The sequence below is a fragment of the Rhincodon typus genome, chromosome 37, assembly GCF_021869965.1.
Source record: "Rhincodon typus isolate 14 chromosome 37, sRhiTyp1.1, whole genome shotgun sequence".
Taxonomy (NCBI): domain Eukaryota; kingdom Metazoa; phylum Chordata; class Chondrichthyes; order Orectolobiformes; family Rhincodontidae; genus Rhincodon; species Rhincodon typus.
In genome coordinates this window covers 11,345,556-11,368,616 of record NC_063368.1, presented here as the reverse complement: position 1 = coordinate 11,368,616, position 23,061 = coordinate 11,345,556, and the positions used below count along the sequence as shown (strand labels likewise).

At 39.6% G+C, this 23,061-nt stretch overlaps 1 protein-coding gene across 2 annotated transcripts in view; it reads right to left on the bottom strand.

Annotated features, from left to right (window-relative positions):
• Positions 1–23,033, bottom strand: part of gga1 (golgi-associated, gamma adaptin ear containing, ARF binding protein 1) — a 56,448-nt gene extending 33,415 nt beyond the window's left edge. Inside the window, exons 1-4 of one of the 2 annotated variants that reach the window (XM_048617478.1) lie at positions 22,921–23,033; positions 3,667–3,751; positions 2,802–2,877; positions 1,103–1,201 (exon numbers count right to left, since the gene is read on the bottom strand). In XM_048617478.1, the coding sequence (XP_048473435.1) occupies positions 1,103–1,201; positions 2,802–2,877; positions 3,667–3,751; positions 22,921–22,963 (303 nt within the window). In that variant the 5' untranslated portion in view covers positions 22,964–23,033. Of the gene's footprint in view, positions 1–1,102; positions 1,202–2,801; positions 2,878–3,666; positions 3,752–4,438; positions 4,482–22,920 lie in introns of those variants that run through there. The other variant, XM_048617479.1, reaches the window with a different exon arrangement.
• Positions 23,034–23,061: the final 28 nt, after the last annotated feature.

Sequence of the window (23,061 nt, the reverse complement as noted above, 5' to 3'; positions counted from 1 at the left end):
CATATTGAGGTAAGCGATGCATTAGATTGCTCTAATTCTAAGGCAAATTTGAGTGCAGGAAGAGCCCATTAAAGTGTGTAAGGAAATACTTACACACATTTACATATTCAAATATAGCAAATGTATCACTTGTATGTTGGAAATATGCGAAGGTAAGAGGTTAGGGTTCATTCTATTTAGGAAGTACTTCTTGTGAATCAACAAAAAAAAATGTTATGAGTGCTGGGCCTAGAGGAGACCACCATGGCAACACCATTTATTTGTTTAAGAGATTAGCTTTCAAGCTGGAATATTTTGCAATGCTGACATTCCAATATTTCTACAATCGCTAAGCCAATGATGCAGCCCCACTGTAAAATGGAAAAGTCAGCTCTTTGAATGATTTTCTGTCATTCTTGGCATGTTACCCATGACACACCCAGCAGTGCAAGCAGCCAATTAAGGATCCATTCAGTACTACACCATTTCCCAGCACCTGGGAAGTCTTATGCAGTAAAGGTGTCATTCAGCACTTATGTTCTTTCAAGATTTTCAATTTTTATTCTCTCTCAAAAGCCAAATCTAAATAGGCATTGTGTGACTAGACAGTCATTCTGGTCGCCTGCATCACTTTGGAACAGCCCTCCTAATTTCAGTATCTTTTGTGCCCTTGTGAGCCATTTGCATAGGGTTCCAGGGTCCTCTGCACCAGTCACCAAAGACACTCAACAGATACCTCAGGCAGGCTTCCATGCTAAATAACATGCTATTGTAATGAGAGATCTGCACTCGAGTGAACAGCAGCTGGCTTTATTGAACATCACATACAGAATAGATAAAAGAGGACATCGTACTTGGAGCTCTACAGTCCCAGGCTTCAGTTCCATATGATATGACGTCACTACGACCTTGCTCCTTTCAAACATGCTGTGTAGCCATACTTGGTGCACAAGGTACAATTTCCTTCGCTTTACAATGACATCTGTTGTTCTCTAACAAAGACTCTCTATTTAGTCACGAGAATTTAGGTGGCAGGCAAGTTAGCTACAGATGATTTGCTCATCTATTTTCCATTATGGTACAAAGATTCTAAAGGATTATAGTACCCCTGCAGCAGACTTACCTTGGGTGACACCACTTTGATTAATTCATTTAAAAACCTGAATTTTCCGACTTCATTATGAAACCGCTTCCCACAGTTTTTCATACATGTCTCCAGGACCTGAGCAAAAATTGAGAAAATTTAAATTTCACTGACACTGAATAAAATGAATTTAAAAAAAAACACATTTAACTTTACATCTACCCTTTATTGCCCTTTTACTTCTTGAAATTAAATACATCAAGCTTCCTTCCTTCTACTCAGGTTCTGTAGAGATCTTCCTCCCACCTGAAGTTAACTTTGGCAGAAGAACAGATGAAACCCAGGGAATTTAAGCAAATGTTATTTAGTTGGAGTTTCAGACAAGTTATGGAGGATGGAGGGGGAAGAAGTGAGAAACTCTACAGGCGGTATGCTGGGAGCCTAATTTCATGGGAATTATTTGCCTTTTGATAGCTACAGCTAATGGGCATTTTTCATGTAGGACTTTTGTTCATTAATACTGTGGATCATCCAACTGTGGGCAGTGCTGCAATCACCTGCTCTTGTCCAGTTTATGCACTTCTGATTGGGGCAGCAATCAGGATGGGCAATCTTGCCTGATTTTACAAAGCTAAGACACAGGATCAAATCCATGGCAACTTGATACAAATGGCTTAGAGACAGAGAAAGTATCTCAGCCATAATGGGATTGCTTAAAGCAGAAAATTTAAGTTCATGTTCTTGTTTCACCTTGCAGTGGTACAGAGATCAGTCTATCTGCAATGAGGTGTTCAAATAACAACAATGTAATGATTAGCGAATGATTTCATGCCAGTTAATAACTGAATGCTGAACAGAAGCTCCCATGAATATAATAAAGAAAAATATAATCTCACGAGCCAAGTGCACAGTAGGTTGTGAATTTTGATTTGGTGACATTTTAAGATTGACATTTAGGACCGAAAGGGATGCTTATCACACCATGATGGTGACAGACCTCAATTGCAAATGTTAATGACTATCTCAGCTGAGTGATTCTCATTTTATAGATTGTGTAGAATTTTATAGATTTTTTTTTAAAAACTGATTGTGTGGCAGTTTCCAACAGACTGTCACCAAAAGGGCAATAAAAGGGTGACATATTTTTAATTATTTAATGGGACGTGGGTCTTACTGACAAAAGGCAGCATTTGCTGTCCATCCCCAATTGCTACGGAAGGGTGACCGTTTAAAGATGGACAACAAATGCTGGCCTCTCCAGCAATATCCACATCACAATAAGATTTTAAAAAGTTGCCCTTATTGCATTGTGGCATCAATCTGTAGGATACCCATGGTACATGTAGGAGCGCTCCATTACCGTTCTCCTCACCGCAACTACATGGCATTGGGCTCTGGGATGGATATTTTCATTTGACCCATTTCCAAAATAATGTAAAACTTTTAACGTTTTAAAGCACTGTTAATTTATCAGTTAAAATACATAAGTCTACAAAATCATGCTTTTAAAATAAAATCATAGGTCATAGACTTCAATACTTAAGAACACAGGAGCATGAAAGGGTCATTCAGCCCATCAAGCCTGCTCTGCCATTCAATTAGAAAAAAATCACGGCTGATCATCTAGGTTCAACATCACTTGCCCACACTATCTACACATCCCTTAAAAACTGTTGATATCCATAAAGATCATTTAATAGCAAAAGGGCTTTAGACAAAGAGTCACAGTAAATCTTACTGTCAAGGCCTGAATAGCTTCCCATTCCTGGGGAGATTGTATCTTATGTGCCAGAAACCTTGTGGCAAGCTGAGGTCTAAAGAAAGAGAAGTGTAAGAATGATACAGCATTATGGCATAACGAATGTCACACCGCAAAAAGAGAACTTTAAGATAAGATGCAAACTTACGTTGTTGTGGCATTACTGTGAATTAATAAACAATCCACAGGCACTCTTGAATAATCAAAATAGATGCAATCCATATGGTCTAATTGAGCTTTTCCATTTATATTCCCCTCAATCCCTTTTGCCTTCATCCACCTTTCCAACCTAATCTTGAATGTTGTCAGTTCTTACTTCAACCACTATGCTTAGCTGTGATTCTCAATCTCTCAAATCCTTTCACATGTATAGTTTCACCAGTACTAGCAGCGTCCTTCATCTCAAGCAACTACTTAGCAACTGAGCCCAGGCATGAAGGTTCAACATAAACAAGTTCAATCCAATCTTAATGTCCAGTAGCCATTGTGTATAGCAGTGTCTGCCAAACAAGTTTACAGTCACAAATGCATTGTAAACCTTACCGTGAATAATTGCGTAATATATGAAGCTACATCTGAGCCTGCAGTTCTACAATTACTTCAACTTATGGTGTTATCCAGGACCCCTCAACACAAGTTTAATTTTTCCAGGCTCCCTGACAAGACTTTTAATTATTTTATTGACTGAAAGCAGCTGATCCAAGTGAGATCTTCAACCAACAAAGGGAAGATGTATGACAGCCAGGGTTGGTTGCTAGTCAACGGCAAATATTTATATAACTGATTCAACAAAATGGGTGCAGTGCTATTTGGACAATTCTGCTGATTTTCATTAAGTACCTACCCTTCCAATTCCTTGTTCAGCTGGTCACAAAATTCTTGAATGTAGTTCCATTCCAGTTCTCGGTTTAAAGGATTTGTGGCTTTATCTGTGTCGGAAACAAAATAAATACAGGTTACCATAAACTCCAGATGGTGAATCTTGCTGTCATGATTGAGTCAGCTCTAGGACTGGAAAATTACTATTATCAAATTTCCTTGATTTTGTTATGAAGATGCTTTATATATAATATTTATTGGAGGACTCTAATTTTGAAGGATTGTGGAAAATTCTTTCAGCTTTTGAGAAAATGCCCAGAATGGTTTCTTTGATATAGATTATCACAAACAGCCAATCTGAAATGTTAATGTACATTACTCGTGAACCATGAGGGAAAACTTACTTCCCAGCAAACTATACTTTAAAGTAAAAGTAAGGACTTTATGCTTAGGTCTCAAATTATTTTTTCCTTCTTTTTCTTAAAATATCGTAATATAAAATTGATACTGCTGCATGAAAAAGAAAACATACATTAAATTGTTCAGAGTGTGCATTAATCAAGTGTAAGGAAGAGGGATACTGGACTGATTCATTTAATAATTGGGTTAAGATATGATCAAGATCACAGCTTGGATGATGTGTTGCTGCTGTGTCATAATGAGACACCAAAGTAATTCACAGTGAATACATCTATAGCAACTGTTTATAGATTAAGCAATTTTGGATCAAAGTTGAAGAGCTCAAGTCCAAACTGCAGACATTTCATCACATCAGGGAAGAGAAAAGTTACCTGTACCTTTTATTCCAGGAGACAGCCACACTCCTAGGTCAGGTAATTCAACAATGGTCTGTGATAAAGGACATGAATGTGAATATAGGTCAGGCAGATATGAGGATCCAAGGGACAGGTCTTGAGGAGCCTCTGTCCCTGCAATTGTCCAACAGTTGAGGTTTTTGAAGCCATGAGAATGAGAATAGGGACTGCAGGGAGGGCGAGTGAACTGACCATAGCACAGCGGTACAGGGAGCCATTCAAGCAGGAGAGCAAAATAGTAATATAGTAGTGGTAGGGACACAGTACTATAATTTGGTGACTAGATACTGTTCTCTGCTGCTGTGAGCAGGAGATCTGGCAGGAAACTTCCAGATGCCAGAGTTACGCTCATATCCTCAAGACCTTACAGGAATTTGGATTAGAAGGGGAGGAGTGCGGTTGTTGTCATCCAAATAGGTATGAATGACATTGATAGGACTGGAAAAGAGTTTCTGCTTAAAGATTTTGAACAGTTAGGAGCTAAACTATAAAGCAGAACCTCCAAGGTAATAATCTTGGGATTACTACCTGAGTCACAAGCCAGCTGACATATGGTAAATAAAGGAAATATGTTAAACATATAGCTTAAAAGATTGGTGTGGGAGAAATGGGTTTAATGTTATTGTAGCACTAGCATCAGTACTGGGACAGGAGGCAGCTGTTCAGGTTGAATAGGTTTCACTTGAACAGTGCTAGGTGCCATACCCTGGCTGTAGAAAGTGATTTAAATTAATTGGACGGGAGGATTCAGAAGGAGAGATTCACAGGCTCACAAAGCAAAAGGATATGGCAGTATTGCAGGGCAACTATTTTGACAATGATTCCTAGAGTGGAGAAACAATTTGTACAAACGTAAAACAAGCTGCAGATAAAGTCAAAAGGGGCAATAATGGTAAAAAGACAAAACTGGTTCTCTTAAATGCATGTGATATTCAGTACGAAAGAACTGAATTAATGGCACAAGTGGAGGTTAATGGATAGAGCTAATTACCACTACAGAGACATGGCTGCAAGGAGATTGAAGCTAGAAAATAAATACTCAGAGATATAGGACATTTTGAAAGTGCAAGTAGAAAGGGAAGGGTTGTGGGGAAGCTTTGTTAGTACGAGATGGATTAAGCATAATTGTAAGAAATGATCTTGGGTTTGATGATGCTGAATCCTTGTTGGGGCAGGGGAGGGGTTTAAGACCTAAGAAGGAAATTAAGACACTGGTAGGAACAATCTATAGGCTCCCCAGCAGTAGCTGTTCTGTTGGGAAAGAGTGAATAAATTGGGAGATAATGAGGGCATTAAAAAGGCAGTACAATAATTTTGGGGGACTTAAATGGGCAGCCATGAGGAAGAATTCATCTAGCATATTCAAGACAGTTTCATAGAACAATATGTAGTGGATTCAAGAAAGGTTCAGGCTATTTTGGATCTGGTAATGTGCAATTAGGCAGGTCTAATAAATGATCTCAGAGCTAAAAAAAAAAATCCCCAATGGGCCACAACATGGAGGAATTTTAGTATTCAGTTTGAAAGTGAGAAACTTGTTAGAAATTATTGTACTTACGTCAGGGTAATTACATTGGGTTGAGGGCATAGCTGGCTGCAGTGGATTGGAAATGGAGTTTAGCAAAAAATAAAGAGATGGTTGAAGAACAATTGCAGACATCTAAGAAAATAGTGCAAGATTCACAGCAAAGATATATGCTAGTGAGGCAAAAGGATTCTAGGAAGCAGATAAACCAAAGAAGTCAAGGGCAGTATCACATTGCTACATCGTATGTTTTTGTTTCAAAGACCAGTGGCAAACCAGAAGACTGAGAAAATTTTAAAAGCCAGAGATGACCAAAAAATGAGAATGAGTTGAGAGGGCAAACTAGCAAGTAAAATAAAAACAGATAGTAAGAGCTTCCTTAAATATATAAAAAAGCGAAAAAAGGGCCAAAGTGAACACAAGCTCGTTCTCTAATGAGCCTGAGGAAATAAGATTGGGAACCAGGAAATGACAGAGGAGTTGAATGAATATTTTGCATCGGTTTTCATGATATACAACACTAGCAGCATCTCAAAAGAAACTACCAAAAATCAAGCGATCAAAGGACTACTAGCAAAAAAAAAGTGTACTAGGAAACCTAATGGGGCTAAAGGCTATTAAGTTTCCTAGACTTGATGGGTTGCATTCTAGGATTTCAAAAGTAGCTACAGAGATAGTGTGTGCAATATTAGTAAGCTTTTAAGAATCCTTGGATTCTGGAAAAGACCTATAGAATTGGAAAACTACCAATGTCACACCCTTATTTCAAAAGGGAAGGAGACACACAAAAAAACCTAAAAGTCTGTTACCTTTACATCTTCTATGGGAAAATATTAGAGTCTATAAAAAATGTAAATAGTGGAGCATTTAGAAATATATAATATAAATCAAGTCAGCATGACCTCATGAAGGGGAAATCACACATGACAAATTTATTACAGTTCTAAAGGAGGTAACAAGCAGGAATAGATAAAAAACAAATAAGAATTGGAAGATTTCTGCACTTGATCATTATTCAGTCTCTGAAAAGTGTGTCCTTGCATGCATAGCAGGTGAAGATGGAGTAGGTACTGTTTTGATGTTATTCAATGGCCCCTGAAATGGCTCCTTAATTACACTCACTTATGAAGAAAATTGGACAAGATCAGAGAAGGTTGCTGTTACTCAAAGGACAAAGGACAGTCTTCAGCGAAAAGGGTAGAAAGACATAGCAAAAAACGTCAACTTGTGTCTTCAAATTTACTTTGTGAGAAAAATCAATCTTGCACACTACCACCTCCCATGCAGAAGCACCAACAAGCTGTTGTTTCGTTGCCACTTAGATTTATTCCAAATTATATATTCAAGCTTCGAATAGTCATGAGACTGGCTAGCTCATGAAAATATAGAAACATCTGACAACATACGAAGTGGTTCCTTTGTGTGGACATGGTTTTAGTGCAGGTCAGAGAAAGTTTGCAAAGATTACAGATCTGATTGTTCAACCATGATCTGTAAAAACACAGATCACTGCCTAAAGTGAATAACTGTGGAATCCTGGTTAAGTCCGAGTATTATAAAAGGCATTTTCTACTCAAGCTTAGCCCCACTTCAGGGGCTTCAGCATATAATTTGGGCTAACACCTCAGTGCTCTATAATGTTCCTACAATGATGTGATTGAAAGAGTATTCATTGGCTATACATTGTCATGTGTTTGTGAAAGGTGATTGATAATGCAGGTACGGAGGCAATGCTGCACTTAGAGAAATATTATATTTCTGGCAAAAGGTAGTGAGTGTATGGAATGAACTGCAACAGGAAACGATGAAGGCTGGTACAATTACAACATTTAAAAAGGCATTTGGGTGGGTAGACAAAGGGTTTGGAGGGATATGGGCCAAATGCTGGCAAATGGGACTAGATTAATTTAGGATACCTGGTCGGCATGGACAAGTTGGAAGGGTCTGTTTCCATGCCGTACATCTCTATAACTCTATGACTAAGTTTCCAGTTGCCTGCTTAGACATAAAAGATCGCAAGGACTCGTTGAAAATCAGGGAGTAATGCTGGTATTCTAGCCAATATTTTCGACTAAAGGTTAGCTTGTTCTTGCATGCAAATTGCTGTGCTTGTCTAAAACAAAGTGATTACTGTTGGCTGAGAAGTGTTTTGAGCCATGGAGAATATAAAAGGCACATTATAAATTGACAGTTCTTTACTGATAACCGGCACAATAAAATTTTTCATTCATTTTTTGGAAGCTGGAATGAAGACCAGTATTTTAACAACTTTTCTCTCTCATTACAGCACGTTTTCAATATTAGAACAATCATGCTATGCTTTACTGCTGATCCAAAACTTTTCAAAGCAAAACTTGCCACTCCTGTTCGATCACTTCAGTAGGCAAGAGGAGCAACTTCAGAAAATTGACCCTGAAAAATTTGTTTAGCTGAACCCCATAAAGATGGCAAAATCGGATCAGAAAGCAGCAATTGAAAACCGAAGGCTCAATTTTAGTACTCAAGAGAAATATATGATCAATAGATTTAGATGCTGCAAACAATAAACGGGGAGAGCCTACAGCAAACCTAAAAGTCAACACTCTGAGAATACAAACAAAATCAGGGAATAAGTGTTAAGTGAAGACAGAATCCCCAAACCCTGAAAGTGCCTCCCTGTGCTGCATCAAATCTCAAAATCAACACGTCTGAACAAAAGTGATCAAAAACAATCTTTTGTTTCACCAAATGCAGAAACAATTCAGAGTAAAACAATGTCAACATAAATCCTAGAGATAGCAAGAACTGCAGATGCTGGAGTCAGAGATAACAAAGTGTGGAGCTGGAGGAACACAGCAGGCCAGGCAGCAAAGGAGCAGGAAAGCCGAGATTTCAGGTTGGGACTAACACTTCCATATAAAATAAACTGAGGCGGTTTTTCAAGCAATGAATGCTGACACACAATGTTGTTAAAGAAATGAATGTAATATGAAATAACAATGTTGCAGCACAGGAGGTCATTGAGCCCAGAGGTGTGCTGGGTCATTGAAGAATCCAATTCAATGTTTTCCTCCTTACTCTGATGCCTATCCACTTGCCATCATGGATACTGGTTACACGAGTGATACAGTGTGGAGCTGGAGAAACACAGCAGGCCAGGCAGCATCAGAGGAGCAGGAAAGGTGACGTTTCAGATCAGGACCCTCTTCAGAAAAAAAGACCCTTTTTCTGAAGCAGGGTCCTGACCCGAAACATCAACTTTCCTGCTCCTCTGATGCTACCTGGCCCGCTGTGTTCCTCCAGCTCTGGCATCTGCAGTTCTTGTTATCTCAACTGGTTACATGATTAGTTTCTTCTCCACTGCTCTACCCAGGAGGCCATTCATTCCAATACAACATAGATAAACTTTCCTCACATCAGTCTTCACCTTGCTGTTTATCAGACAAAACCTGATTCCACCTCCAACTCTATTTAAAGTAATTATCTTTATTTTCCTTTAACTGGGCTCCTTGCAATATTGCAAATTCATACCAGAACACCTCTCAAATTCTTCTTCTTTTCATGGCTGAAGAGCCTAACTTGTTCACTGCCTTCCATATTACTGTAACTTAAGATTGGTCATCAGCCTTATGGCTCTTGTTAGCGACAGATCCATCACTTTAATGCATCTTCCTGGTGAAATTGGACATCATGTTCAAGATGTGGTCTCCCCCAAGATCTATTCAGAATCCTTATGTTAGGTAGCTAAGAATTCTTAAGGAAAACTGAAATAACTCGTACTACATGTGGGCTTTCACCCCGAGCACAATTTGTGATCTGTGGAAGATGCAGGCTCATAACATGTCCAGGTTTTCTCACTCCATATTTCCTCAGTGATTTGCAACTGACTCTTTAGTCTCTGGAAAATGATTTTCCAGGAATAAAGTAGTTTTAAGGAATCTGTCCATCACATCAACCAATGAGACAGTGGAGAGACTCCTGGCAAGTATACATGGGTGAATTGACACAAATAGGCTTGTTTAAGCTTTAAGGGAGACATGCTGGGTATGTGTGCGTGTGTACATGTGGGCAAGTTCTCTCGCCTATGTCATTTGGAATTGCTCGAATGAACACAAGGGATTGTGGTGCATACCTCATACAGCACTATAGTTCCTATTTTTGTTGTTGTCATCTAATTTTATTTTGAAGTCACAGTTGCACTGCTGCTATTCATGATGTGTTTAATCCACTGTGTTGAACTTTATGACCCTACAGTGTCAACAACACTCAGCAGTGGTTTTTAGATATTTGACAGCTTGCAATGCTGTATCCATTGTGAACAAGGTTCATTGTGTATTCTTATTTGGGAATCTGGATTGTAACTTTTTTTTTCTGCTTTCAGTGCTGTGAAGACAGAACTTTTTAAAAAAAATGTCACTTGGAACAGTGAGCTGCAAACAGCATTTTAAAGAAATCATGTAACTCAAGCTAAATGACTCAACAAGCTACCTGGTGAGATAATTATTGTTAACTTGAGCTTTTATGATTGACAGCAGTACGTGGTCACAGGTCAGATGCAGATGGCAGTTCAGAAGGAAAGATTCATTCTAGCAGATGTGCTGCTTAGTAGTTTATTTCTTACAATTTAATGGGAAAAAAAAAAATCAGTGTGTTAGCTTGGGTGGATGAGTGCCCCAGGGAGAGACAGCATTAGAGAAAATCTCTGTATCTGGTCAACATTCAGAAAGCTACTGAAGGGTAACGCTTGGGAGTTCAGTATGAAATTGTAAAGTGAAAATAACAGTGGTATCATATGGAGGTTGGCTGCCTGTAAAGGACATCACTGGGAATAGGATTCAATCTTCCTTTTCTTTGTTTTACATAAGACCTTACAACTTGTCTTTCTACATATACACAAGTTTTTTTTTAACAAACTGATGTTCTTTTGTTAAAGGCAAATTGGCAGCCTCAAATCAAGAATGTTAAGTAACAGACCACCATGACAACCGAATTACTAAAATAAAATGTACATTTATTAGACAAGGTTTTCCCCCTTTCCAACTCCATTCTGATTTAGCCCACTACCCGTCACCTTTGATAGTCTGTACTTCCCTTAATGGGCTTTGGAGGTTCAAATAACTGCAAACAGGCCAGTATCCTGTCACCAAGTCACCCTTTATTTACATGTGCACAACACACTGGCTATGGCTAGTCAGCTCAGTCAGTCCCTGAACCTATGAGATTCTGAATCCCTGTTTAATTTTTTTTTGGTTTAACCTATTTTTCTAATCAACCTGTTCAGAAATATTATTACACACTTCTAGAGCAGGTGGGGCTTGAACCAGGAGTAGGGACACTACCATTGCGCCACAAGAGGGCCCTTCCCTGTTTATATTGGTCAGCCAGGGCTTCCTGATTGGGATCATTAACCTGGGCCAATCAAGGATCTCAGTCAACAAGATCCACCTGGCTTCAATCATTACAGATGTAAATTAAATCATGTGGAAAACAGTTGATTTATTGGTAGTGCTTAAATGGAAAAAAATAACATGGCTGATTTGATAATAGGAAAAACAAAAAACATTCAGTTGTGTGTAAGAGCAATCCTGGATTAAAAATAAAAATTAGGCTTCATTCTGGGATCTGATCTCCCCAGTATTACCATCTGCTGGAATCTTAATGGATTTATTTTCTTCTTAAATCTTGAGTTCAGAAATCACATTTCCATTATCTGTTTTGAGTTACCTGAAAAGAAATAAAAAAGGCGAAAAAAGGTCTACAGGAAAACAGCAGGGAAATGGCACAAGAGAACTAGCACAGACCACTGGCCAAATGGTCCCCTTCTTTGCCTCAACCTTTCTATAAAGCCTCCAATTCTCAATTGTCTTTTTTTGTAAAGTGAGTGCAACAGCATTTGAAGATGTCAATTAGTTTCCAATGGCTGAATGGAAGAAAGAAATATAAAGATAACTTCTAAACAGTCCTGATCTCTACTTCACACACAGCTTTTGGTCTTAGCAGTAAAGCCAAACAGGTCTATCCTCAATTCACACTTGTTACAATTGGTCCTCTTGCTCATACAACAATAACATGCAAAATAAAGTAAATGTTAATTTGAGAGCGAGTGTGTTTAGGAAGCCTATAAGATTATGCTGCTTTCTCCATGGCAATGCCTCAGCTAGGGTTTAATTGCCAATCAGCACCTTTTTCTCCTGTAGAATAAATTACTGCAATCAACTGAAATTTGGCACTCTTGCATCTGTCCTGATGAATGTAAGATTTAAAAGCTTTGACAACATATCTTTCTTTTTAGCAATATTCAAGTTTTCTACTGCAGTAATAAACAGAGAACTAATTTAAAAGTTCAGAGTCAGATGCAAATTTCTACATCTGACAATAAAGTTTAATAAATGGAAACTGCTGTTTGGGCAATATCCAACATCATGCAGTTCACAAGCAGCACTACTGCAACATTATAGATACTCATGGGACAAGACAAAGTTCATCTCAGCTACTGCAGGGAAATAGGATCAGCTGATTTAGATGTTTCAGCGATGTGGAAAAAAACATTTTTTTCCACGTTTACATTAAGTGAGCTGAGCCGAGTCACCACACGGGAATGATCTGCCATGGAGATCCCACAGGGATTTTCATTGCAAGTCAGCTGAATGCTATTTTGGGCTACTCTCATCAAATCGTCTCAAAAACTCGCTTCAAAGTGGACTGATAAAAGGACCATTTATGTACACTACCATTCATCAAAAAGTTTAAAATAACTAAGTAGCAATTTTTCAAATCTTCCCCAATACTTCTTTAAAAAGTAAGAGGAAGCACGATAGGAGGAAAGAGGATGTAAGGCTCACTAACTTCAACTTGCCTCAAATCAGTAGCTCCACTATGCCCGCAGAGAGAAATGTCCTATTCAACTAATCACAATAATAGCAACAAGATGCATCATGAATAGCACAAGGCACTTGGATTGGAATGTCATTCTGGGATTTACTGAAAAACTACATAATGAACTTTTGATTCTTGAGTTATGATCCTTTTGGTTATGGCCCTCCCTTAAAACCAGCCTCCAGTCAAAGGCATATTATTCTACACGAAGTTGCGCTGTTCTCACACTTTGAATTTAATAAGGCAACTCAGTATAATGCCATTTAATGACTGAAAACTTCTACAACATTAACAACCAATAAAGGGAATAAGTTTTGGTTTTCCACATATTATACACAATACTACTCCCAAAAATGTGTTGCTAGGCATTGAAACATCTGAGCATTCAGATGCATTTCTCACTGCTGCATTAAACCACATAACAACACCCTATTCTAGTTTACTGACAGGCTGCAATCAGAATATTACTGTAGTGATGTAGTTAAATACTTTTGTTTTGCTCCACACACTGCAGTTACAGTGTAACTTCAGCCTAAATCTGGGGCTGACCTGACTGCAGTACTTTGCACTGGAGTGAACTCAAGCTTTGGCACTTACGTTTAGAAGCATGAAATCAAAGACAATTTCCACCAATGCTAAACATGCACTGTAACTACATAGGCATCTAGCTTGGTAACTTGATCTACAAAACATAGCCTTATTGCATTTGGATGGTTATTCACTTTTACCTCAGCATTATTTAGTTTAGACTCAAGAAAGTTGGCGTTCAAGACCATGCTTTTCAAATTCACATGACTAAAGGCACCATGGTGGCTCAGTGGTTAGTAACACTACCTCACAGTGCTAGGGACCTGGGTTTGATTCCAGCCTCGGGCGACTGTCTGCGTGGAGGTTACACATTCTCCCCGTGTCTGCATCAGTTTCGTCCCACAGTCCAAAGATGTGCACATTAGGTAGACTGGCCATGCTAAATTACCTCATTGTGTTCAGAGATGTATAGGCTAGGTGTGTTAGCCGTGGGCAATGCTGAGTTACAGAGGGATAGGCTAGGGGGATGGGTCTGGATGGGATGGTCTTCAGAGGGTTGGTGTGGACTCATTGGGCTGAATGGCCTATTTACACACTGTGGGGATTTTATAAATTCAGAATTGTATGCCCAAATAAAAACTAAATAGATCTATGATTCTACTACCAGGATAACAGACAGATTTAGTAATGTAATATATGTGGAGCTGACTCTAAGCTGCTCACTTCCTGACACCCAGATTAAACACTAAGAGCGAATAATATATTTCTTATATAACATTCTTAAATCACCACATCAATTTGCTCCTAGCACAAATTACAGACATGTGGTTAACCCAATGTTACTCCTGCTTGAAATACACTTCCCCAACTATTTCTATAATCTCACTTATTTTAACAAAGTGAAGATGGAAACAACATGGACGTTTTACCTATTCAGAATTACACTTCAATAAACAAAATAAACATGCAACTAAGCTATCTGATTTCACAGGTTATTTTAATTCTTTAAGCTAAAAGGAATCCACATCAATTGTGAGCCCTGTGCTCAAAAATTAATAACTATTTAGAAGAAAGACTGTTGACAGTAACATGAACTTTGTCATTAGTGGAGCGTTTCGTTTTCCAAGCAACAATTAAAAAAGCATTGTTTGTTGATCTATAAAAGACTAACAGAAAAAAGTAATTGCGCCAATTACAGTTAATAGCTCCAATTTCTGTACGAACACATTTTAGACCTTGTTTAATCATCATACCAATATCAGTAAAATGAGATAGCTATCTGAAATTTCTTAAGACCATATTTTACCACTTCCATCATGCAGCAATATCACCATGTTTACTTCTTAACACTCCTAAAGGTTGGGAAATCATTGCCAGCATGCGTTATTTTAAACTCGCTGTAATTTAGTCACAGAATAGTGTTATTTTTACATTGTATAGATCAAGGTACTACTTGAACAGATAAGCTGGGAAACTCTGGTATTGTCAGAAATAAAAGGAAAAACGATATCTATTGCACATATGGATAGAAAAGTAGTGTTTATCAATTAAGCACTGGCACTTTAAGACTCAGCCTAATTAATACACTGCAACATTCATTTAATATTCGTCTTATATAATTTTGTTAGGTTTTCACAATGAATATCAGCGAATCATCAAGGTGACAGCAACAGCCCTAGAAATCATGAACGATAGAAAAACATTTTGTACTCTTTACGCCACTCAGCACCCTCTCTAAAATAATTACTTGACAGGAACTAGTACACAATTTGTATGAAAGCTATGTTGCATATGTGAACTTTCAGTTACATCAATCTCATTTCAGTTTTGCCCCAGGGTCATGATAAGTAAAATACTGTAGATGTTAGACATTAATGCTAATTGAAAAAGAAATCCACCTGTGTCTTGGATTCCAGACAGGTATTTCTTTTTAAACACACCTTTTCTGTCTGTACGATATTTTTGAAGTTTTTCTTAAGGAAATCAGAAGATTGGTAAAATAAAGAAGGGAAAAGACATTATGAATTTCCACACACCAGTAAGTATTTAAGAGGAGTTGCCCATTTTTAAATAATTGGACACAAATGTTGCTGAAATGATTAATATTGCAACTATACTGCAAATCTACCAAGTTAAATTAATTTTTAAAAATATTGCTTTATACAGTTAAATCTAAAATAAAGACTAGGAGCAGGAGTAAATTATGTGGCCTATCATGCCTTCTCCAACATTCAATACAATCATGGCTAGCCTTTTACTCCAACTTAACTTTCCCATCCACTCCCTATATCCCTTGTTTCTCACACACCAGAAACCTGCCTATCTCATACATGATAGATCATCCAGAGGTCTCCAGCGTAGAGAATTATGAAGATTCGCATCCCTTTGAGTGACAAATTTTATTTTTGTTTTAAGCTCAATCCTACATGATCAGCCCTTTATCCCAAGTTTTTGCCCCGTGTTATAGGTTCTGCAGTGAGGGGAAACAGTCTTTTTTGTTATCTATTCTGTTAAGCCCCTTCAGAATCTAGTGTCCGTTGCATTCATCTCTCACTCTGGGGTTTAGATGACAGTATACATGCCCAATTCACTCAGCCTCTCATCCAAGGGACCAATCTTTGAATATTCACTGCATCATCTCCAGTGCAAATGTATCCTTCCTTAAATACACAAACAAGTGCTTTGCCTAATGCTTCATCTGTGGTCTCACCAATCCTTGGACAATTATAGCAAGATTTCCTTATTATGGGAAGATAGGAACAGGAGTAGGCCATTCAGTCCCTTGAGCCTGTTCCGCCAATCAATGAGATCATGGCTGATCTATGACCTAACCCCATATCCCTTAGTACACTTGCTTAACAAAATTTATTTCAGATTTAAAATTAGCAAATGATTTATAATCAACTGCCATTTGTAGAAGAGAATGCCAACACTGGGCCTTTTTCTTTATTCATTCATGGGATGAGGGTGTCGCTGGCCAGGCAGCATTTAGTGCCCATCCCTAATTGCTCAGAGGGCAGTTCAGAGTCAACCACATTGCTGTGGGTCTGGAATCACAGGTGGGCCAGACCAGGTAAGGCAGGCAGTTTCCTTCCCTAAAAGGACATTAGTGAACCAGATGAGTTTTTCTGACAATCAACATTAATGATGACCAAGAACCCATTCTTAATTCCAGATATATTTTTACCAAATTCAAATTCCACCATGTGCCAAGGCAGTATTCGAATCCGGGTCCCTGGAACTTTATCTGGGTCTCTGAATTAACAGTCCAGTGATCATACCATTAGGCTATTGCCTCTGGTAAACTTATGTTGTATTCCCTCCAAGGCCAATAAATCCTTCCTATCCTTGTATGGTAAAATTAAATACTGTTAGTAAGTGTGATTAATCCCATATACTCCAATCCACACTTTCCATTAATGCAGTTGGATTACTATTATTACAGGGACACTACTTTATATGTCCAACAAACCAGCATTGAAAAAACAAACATCTCTGAAGTAAGTCACAGATTTGCAGCTAATATCACTCAAAATCATTAGCTGAACATGTTTAGACATTTCAGAGTCTAGGAAGAGATGTGTACGCCAGCAAAAATCACTCAAGGGGAAAAAAAAAAGATTTGCTTCCAGAGGCAACACAGTAAAGCTCTTGCTTCTGGATTGCAGGTTATCTGAAAGCCTACAAGCTACACTCTGACTTGCACCAAGTCTCATTCAGCCATCATCCCTGCACTCTGATTTACCTAGGCCACCCGATGACAATACTTCTAAACTTAAAATCCTCATTTACAAATCCATCCATGAACTTGCCCCTTCCTAAACTTCGACAACTCAGACTTTTACATTCCATCAATTTTAGACTCTTCAACATTTCGACTTTAATTGCTCCTCCATTCCCAGCCATGTTGTTAGCTCCTACAGCTCTCAGTTATACAACACAATACAGCACAGGAACAGGCCCTCTAACCCACTAAGATTCCTAATCCTTATTTAGGCCCATTACTTGTTGCCCATGTATGGTTTACATCCCTCTATTCGCCTCAGCCTCACGTGTCTATCAAGTTACACCGTGAACGTTGCTAACATGCCTGCTTCCACACCCTCCAGGGCAGGCAACATCTTCGTAGACATTGCCTGCACCCTCTCCAAAGCATCCATGTCCTCTGGTAAGGTGGCGATCAGAACTGCATGCAATATTCCAAATGTGGCCTAACTAATACTTGTACAGCTGAAACTTAACTTGCCAATTTTTACATTCGATGCCCCAGCGAATGAAGGCAAGCGTGCTGTATGCCTTCTTGACCACTCTATCCATCTGTGTTGCCACTTTCAGGGATCTGTGGATCTTTGGAATTCTGTCCCTAATATCTCATGTGGTATGGTGTCAAGTTTTGAGTGACTGTTTTGTGCAGCATCATCAGGACACAGATGAATTACAAATGAAGAGTCTATCCAGCCACAGTACAACATATTAAAGATTAAAAAGTATTAAATCAAAAGACCCATTAGTATTGCAACATGATCACTGAGATGGCAATGCTGATGAAAGATCATTAACTTAACAGGTTAACTGTTTGTCTCTCTATGCGTGCTGCCTGACTTGCTGAGTCTTTTGAGCTTGTCTTTTTCTTAAATTTAATGGTAGAATACAAACAAGGTGATTGTGGCCTTTCCTTGTCTGGCAATTTTCGTTTCTACAAGAGGACAATGAATGTATACAGCTTCTAGCGAACATAAGTGAATTATGTTACAAGCTTCACTGATTATTTAAAATTGGTTGTCAGTGTAGTTATTGGTGCATTCTGGATTGTTGGGAGAGAACTACGCAACTGAGATATCACATTCAACAGTAGATGTTTTGGTTTGGGTTTTGATGTGGGGTTTGGTTAAGTATGATCTGTGCACTGCCTACTACAAATAAGCCAAGGAATGTGAAGTTTGATCTTTGAAAAAATAAATATAATGAATTAATTACACGTTCATTTCTCTGTTAGACCCTGTGTACATTTCTAATAGCTATCAAAACTGTCTGATTTGAAGTGATGAGATGGTAACAACTTGAGATTTCCTTTTAACTTTAACATATGCATTTGTAGTCTTTGTAATAAAGTACTTTTCAGAAGATATTTCAAAGTGCTTTACAGCAAATTCAACACTCTCTGATGTGTAGACACAGTTGTAATGTATAAAAGGTAGCAGCTAATTCACACACGGCATGCGCCCACATACTGCAATGTGATAATAATCAGACATGTTTAGTTTTGAAATGTTGATTGATAGACATGTGTTGGCCAGGCCATTGGTGGTAATTTGCCTGCTTCTCTGAAATAGTTCCACAGATATTTCATTTGAACAGAAGTACCTGTCAGGACCTTGGTTCAAAGTCTTATTTGAAAGCCTGCACATCTGACAGTACAGTATCTCTTGGTACTAAAGTGGAACATTGGCCTTAATTTAGTGCTCAAGTCCTTAAGCAGGATTTGAATCTAGAACATTGCAACTCAAAAAGGATTGCATGCAATTAGCTCCCTTAAAGTAAATAGCCCTAAGGCACTTCATAGGAGAATTTTGAAGCAAGATTTACCATTGGACATAAAATAGATCCAACAGCAGTGGCCAACAGCTTGGTCACAACAATAGGCTTTAAGGGACTGTCTTAATGAGCTAAAGGAGTAAAGACAGAACATAAGAATTGGGGCTATTCAGCCTACACAAAGTCAATAATATCATGACTAACCTGACAGGGCTTTAACTCCACTTTCCTACTTGTCCCCCACAACTCTTGTCAACCAGAATATCTGTCTAGCTCAGCCTTTAATGTATTCAATCAACCAGCCTCCACTGTTCTCTGGAGGACAGAAATCCAAAGACTGATGACTGTCTGAAAGCAAAATTTTCTCCTCATCACCACCTTAAATGGGAAACTTTTATTTTGAAACTGTGGCCTTAGCTCTAAGATTCCCTCATAAAAGAAAAACAACCTTGTAACATCTACTCTGTCAAGCCTCCTCAGATTCTTATGTTTCAAGAAGATCACCTCTCATTTCTTCTAAACTACAATGAGTTTGGGCCCAAACTTTCATCACCAGACAACCCCCTCATCAGAGAGATGTATTAAGTGATCTTTCTGTGAACTGCTTCCAACGCAAGTATGTCCATCCTTAAGCAGAGGGATCAAAACTGCACATCATAGCCCCAGCATTTACAAATTAAGGCTGACTACCACAAGTATGGACCCAACAAGTAGAGAGAGGTAGGGATGAAAACAAAGTGCAAAGTGCCAGAGAAATTCAGCAGCTCTGCCAACATCTGTGAAAAGAGAGACAGAGAATGTTTCAGCCCAACATGACCCTTCTTTGGAACCGAGAGAGGTGAAGGTTTACTTTTGTTGAAAAAAAAAGTACATTTTGAAGCTTTTTGGTTTGCACTCATTGGGACAATTCACAAGAAATACCAAAGGAAATGACATTCAATGTATATGAAAAGTATAATGTACAAGTGCAGTTATTCCCTCTACTTTGTATTTCTTACAATGAGTGTAAGGGAGAAGCTTCAACAAAACACCTATTTGTTCAGCAATATGCAAGTTCTGTACTATCAAACAACTATAGGTAGACATCTAGTGAGAAATCTACAACTCATGTACAAGGCGGCCCAAGTGCACAGAAATGGGCAGATTGCCTGTAAAAGCACCATTCCCTGATCCACAATTCACAAACATACATCAAATTGTTGAACTAGGGCTTCAGGACCCTCGAGCATCCTTGGAGTGATATTATAGCTGCTCCTCCCTGGGCAGTGAAGGAGAAACTGCAAGCTAGGCAGAAACTAAAATCTAGCCACATTTGCGTTATAAATACAAGTAGAGAAGCACGTGGAGTGAACCGATGAGCATCAGGGCTAGAGTTCATGCAACATGTTCATTCCTCGTTATCCATGGGGGATAGAAGGATAGGGCTTCCCGCTGGTAATAAACAATGTGGATACCTCTCCTACATACTGCAAAGAACAACGCAATATTTACGGAGGCACACTGGACAAGACAATGGGAATAAAAATGACGGGCCAACCACGTAGATCCACTGGGAGCAAACTGTTCAGATGAATAGGAAGGCAAATTATCTGGTGAGAAACTTCAGAGTGCTTCAGTTTGGAGGAATGTGGGAGTCCTCATGCATGAGCTACAGAAAATTATATGCAAGTACAGCAGGTAATAAGGAAGGCAAATGAAATTTTGGCATTTATTGATAACGGAATAATGTATAAAAGTGGAGAAGTGTTGCTGCACCTGTCCAAAGCATCAGTGAGATCACACCTGAAGTATTTTGTACAGTTCTGGACCCCTTCAAGAAGGCTGTAGTTGCATTGGAGGGAGTTTGGAGGAGATTCACCAGATTGATTATAGAGGTGAGGAGTTTGTTTTATGAAGAGAGATTGAGCAGTTTAGGCCATACTTCCTAAAGTGTTTAGAAGAATGAGAGGAGATCTAATTCAGGAATAAAGATGCGAAAGGGAATTAACAAAGTAGATTTAGAAGGGATATTCACACTTGTGGGAGAATCTAGAATGAGGTGATAGTTTATGACAAGGGGGTGACAGATTTAAAACCGAGATAAGAAAAAATTGCTTCTCTCAAAGGGTTGTGATTCTGTGGAATTCAACACCACAGAATGAAGCGGATACCAGAGAGTAAATTTGAGGACAAGGCAGACAGATTTTTAATGAGTAATGGGTTGAAGGGATATAGAATACAAGCAGGAGAGTGAATTTGAGGCAGAAATAAGAATGAGATAAGGTCGTATTGGATGGCCAAGCAGACTGAAGGAACTGAATTGCCTATTCTGTTCCTCATGTCCTTAGAGGATAAGAACTGAGCACAGTATTCCAATAACACAAGATCACACGACCATAAGAAACAGAAAAAGTAGGCCATTTGACCTTTTGAGCCTGATCTGCCACTTAACAGGCTTGTGACTCATTCAAAACTCATTGGAATTGGGCAGGAATATGGCAATGTGTAGTAGGCTATGAACCAAGTGCAAGAAAATGGGAATTGCACAGTTTAATGCTTGCCGGTCAGCAGAGACATGGTGGGCTGAACAGCCTGTTTCTATGCTGTATGACTCCACACAGACACTACGACCATCAGGTAAATGTAAGGATGCCTAATCATGTCATGTTGAGTCTTAATGTGTAATAAAGTAGTAATACAAAGAAGCTTCTGAAATAAATAGGGAGAGGGGGAGGCGGATAGAGGAGAGGAAACAAACAGGTCGAAGAGGCGGGGATGGAGCCAGTAAAGGTGAGTGTAGGTGGGGAGTTAGGGAAGTGATAGGTCAAGGGGGCAGGAAGTTAGTAGGTAGGAGATGGGGGTGCGGCTTGAGGTGGGAGGAAGAACAGGTTAGGGAGGCGGGGACGAGCTGGACTGGTTTTGGGATGCGGTAGGGGGAGGGGAGATTTTGAAGCTTGTGAAATCCACATTGATACCATTGGGCTGCAGGGTTCCCAAGCGGAATAGGAGTTGCTGTTCCTGCAACCTTCGGGTAGCATCGTTGTGGCACTACCTACTAACCTCATCCCGCCCCCTTGACCTGTCCGTTCTCCCTGGACTGACCTATCCCCTCCCTAACTCCCCACCTACACTCACCTTTACTGCCTCCATCCCCGCCTCTTTGACCTGTTTGTTTCCTCTCCACCTATCCTCTCCTCTATCCATCTTCTATCCGCCTCCCACTCTCTCCCTATTTATTTCAGAACCCCATTCCTCTCCCCCATTTCTGATGAAGGGTCCAGGCCCGAAACGTCAGCCTTTCTGCTCCTATGATGCTGCTTGGCCTGCTGTGTTCATCCAGCCCTGCACCTTGTTGTCTCCTTCCTCTGTGCCTGTCTACGCAGCTAGATCATCCCTCGTGGGCTCCAAATAGCTTTCAGATCTTCACGGTCGTGGCGAAGGGGTTCAGCCCGAAACGTTGACTTCCCTGCTCCTCGGATGCTGTCTGGCCGGTTGTGCTTTCCCAGCCTCACACCTATAAACTCCTGGGTATAGACAGAATTACTGGCCACACCAGACACCAGAGATAGACCCATTCATAAAGCAGCAGGACCGGATGTCCCACCCAACACTCCCCTGATTGGCAGGCGGTGCACGGCCACCTGGCAGGCTATTGGCCGAGGGGCATGTCAATAATCGTCACTTCCTGATTAATCCCCACCCCTACGCCTTCCAAATCCACATTAAAACAACCAACAATTGCCGCCGCAAGCGCAAAAAAAAATTTTCTCCCACAAAAGACAGAAGCTTCAGAACGTGTTTTAAACGTCCGCTCCTCCAGATTTACCCACTCTCCCCGACCGCGAGCCGAAGTCTACCTTCTAGAATATTCTGAGGCGAGTTCGACGAGATTGCAGGCCTGGCGTTTAATTTTCACAAGAAAAACACAAAAGCTGCTAATGCCAGTCTCAGTCCTGCCCGCGCCACCCCTCCCAAAAGAAAATGAATGTGTTTGTTTATTGTCAATGTGGTGTGTGTTTTATTTGTTGCCGCTCGCACTCACTCAGTCGCGACTCCAGACTCTCCTCCTCTGGCGGCGCCGCCATCTTGCATCCAACTTCAACTTCCCTCCTCCACCCGACAGGTGGCGCTGGCTCTTAAAGGGCCCGGCACCCACAACTGTTGCTGTTAAAGGGCCCGGCAC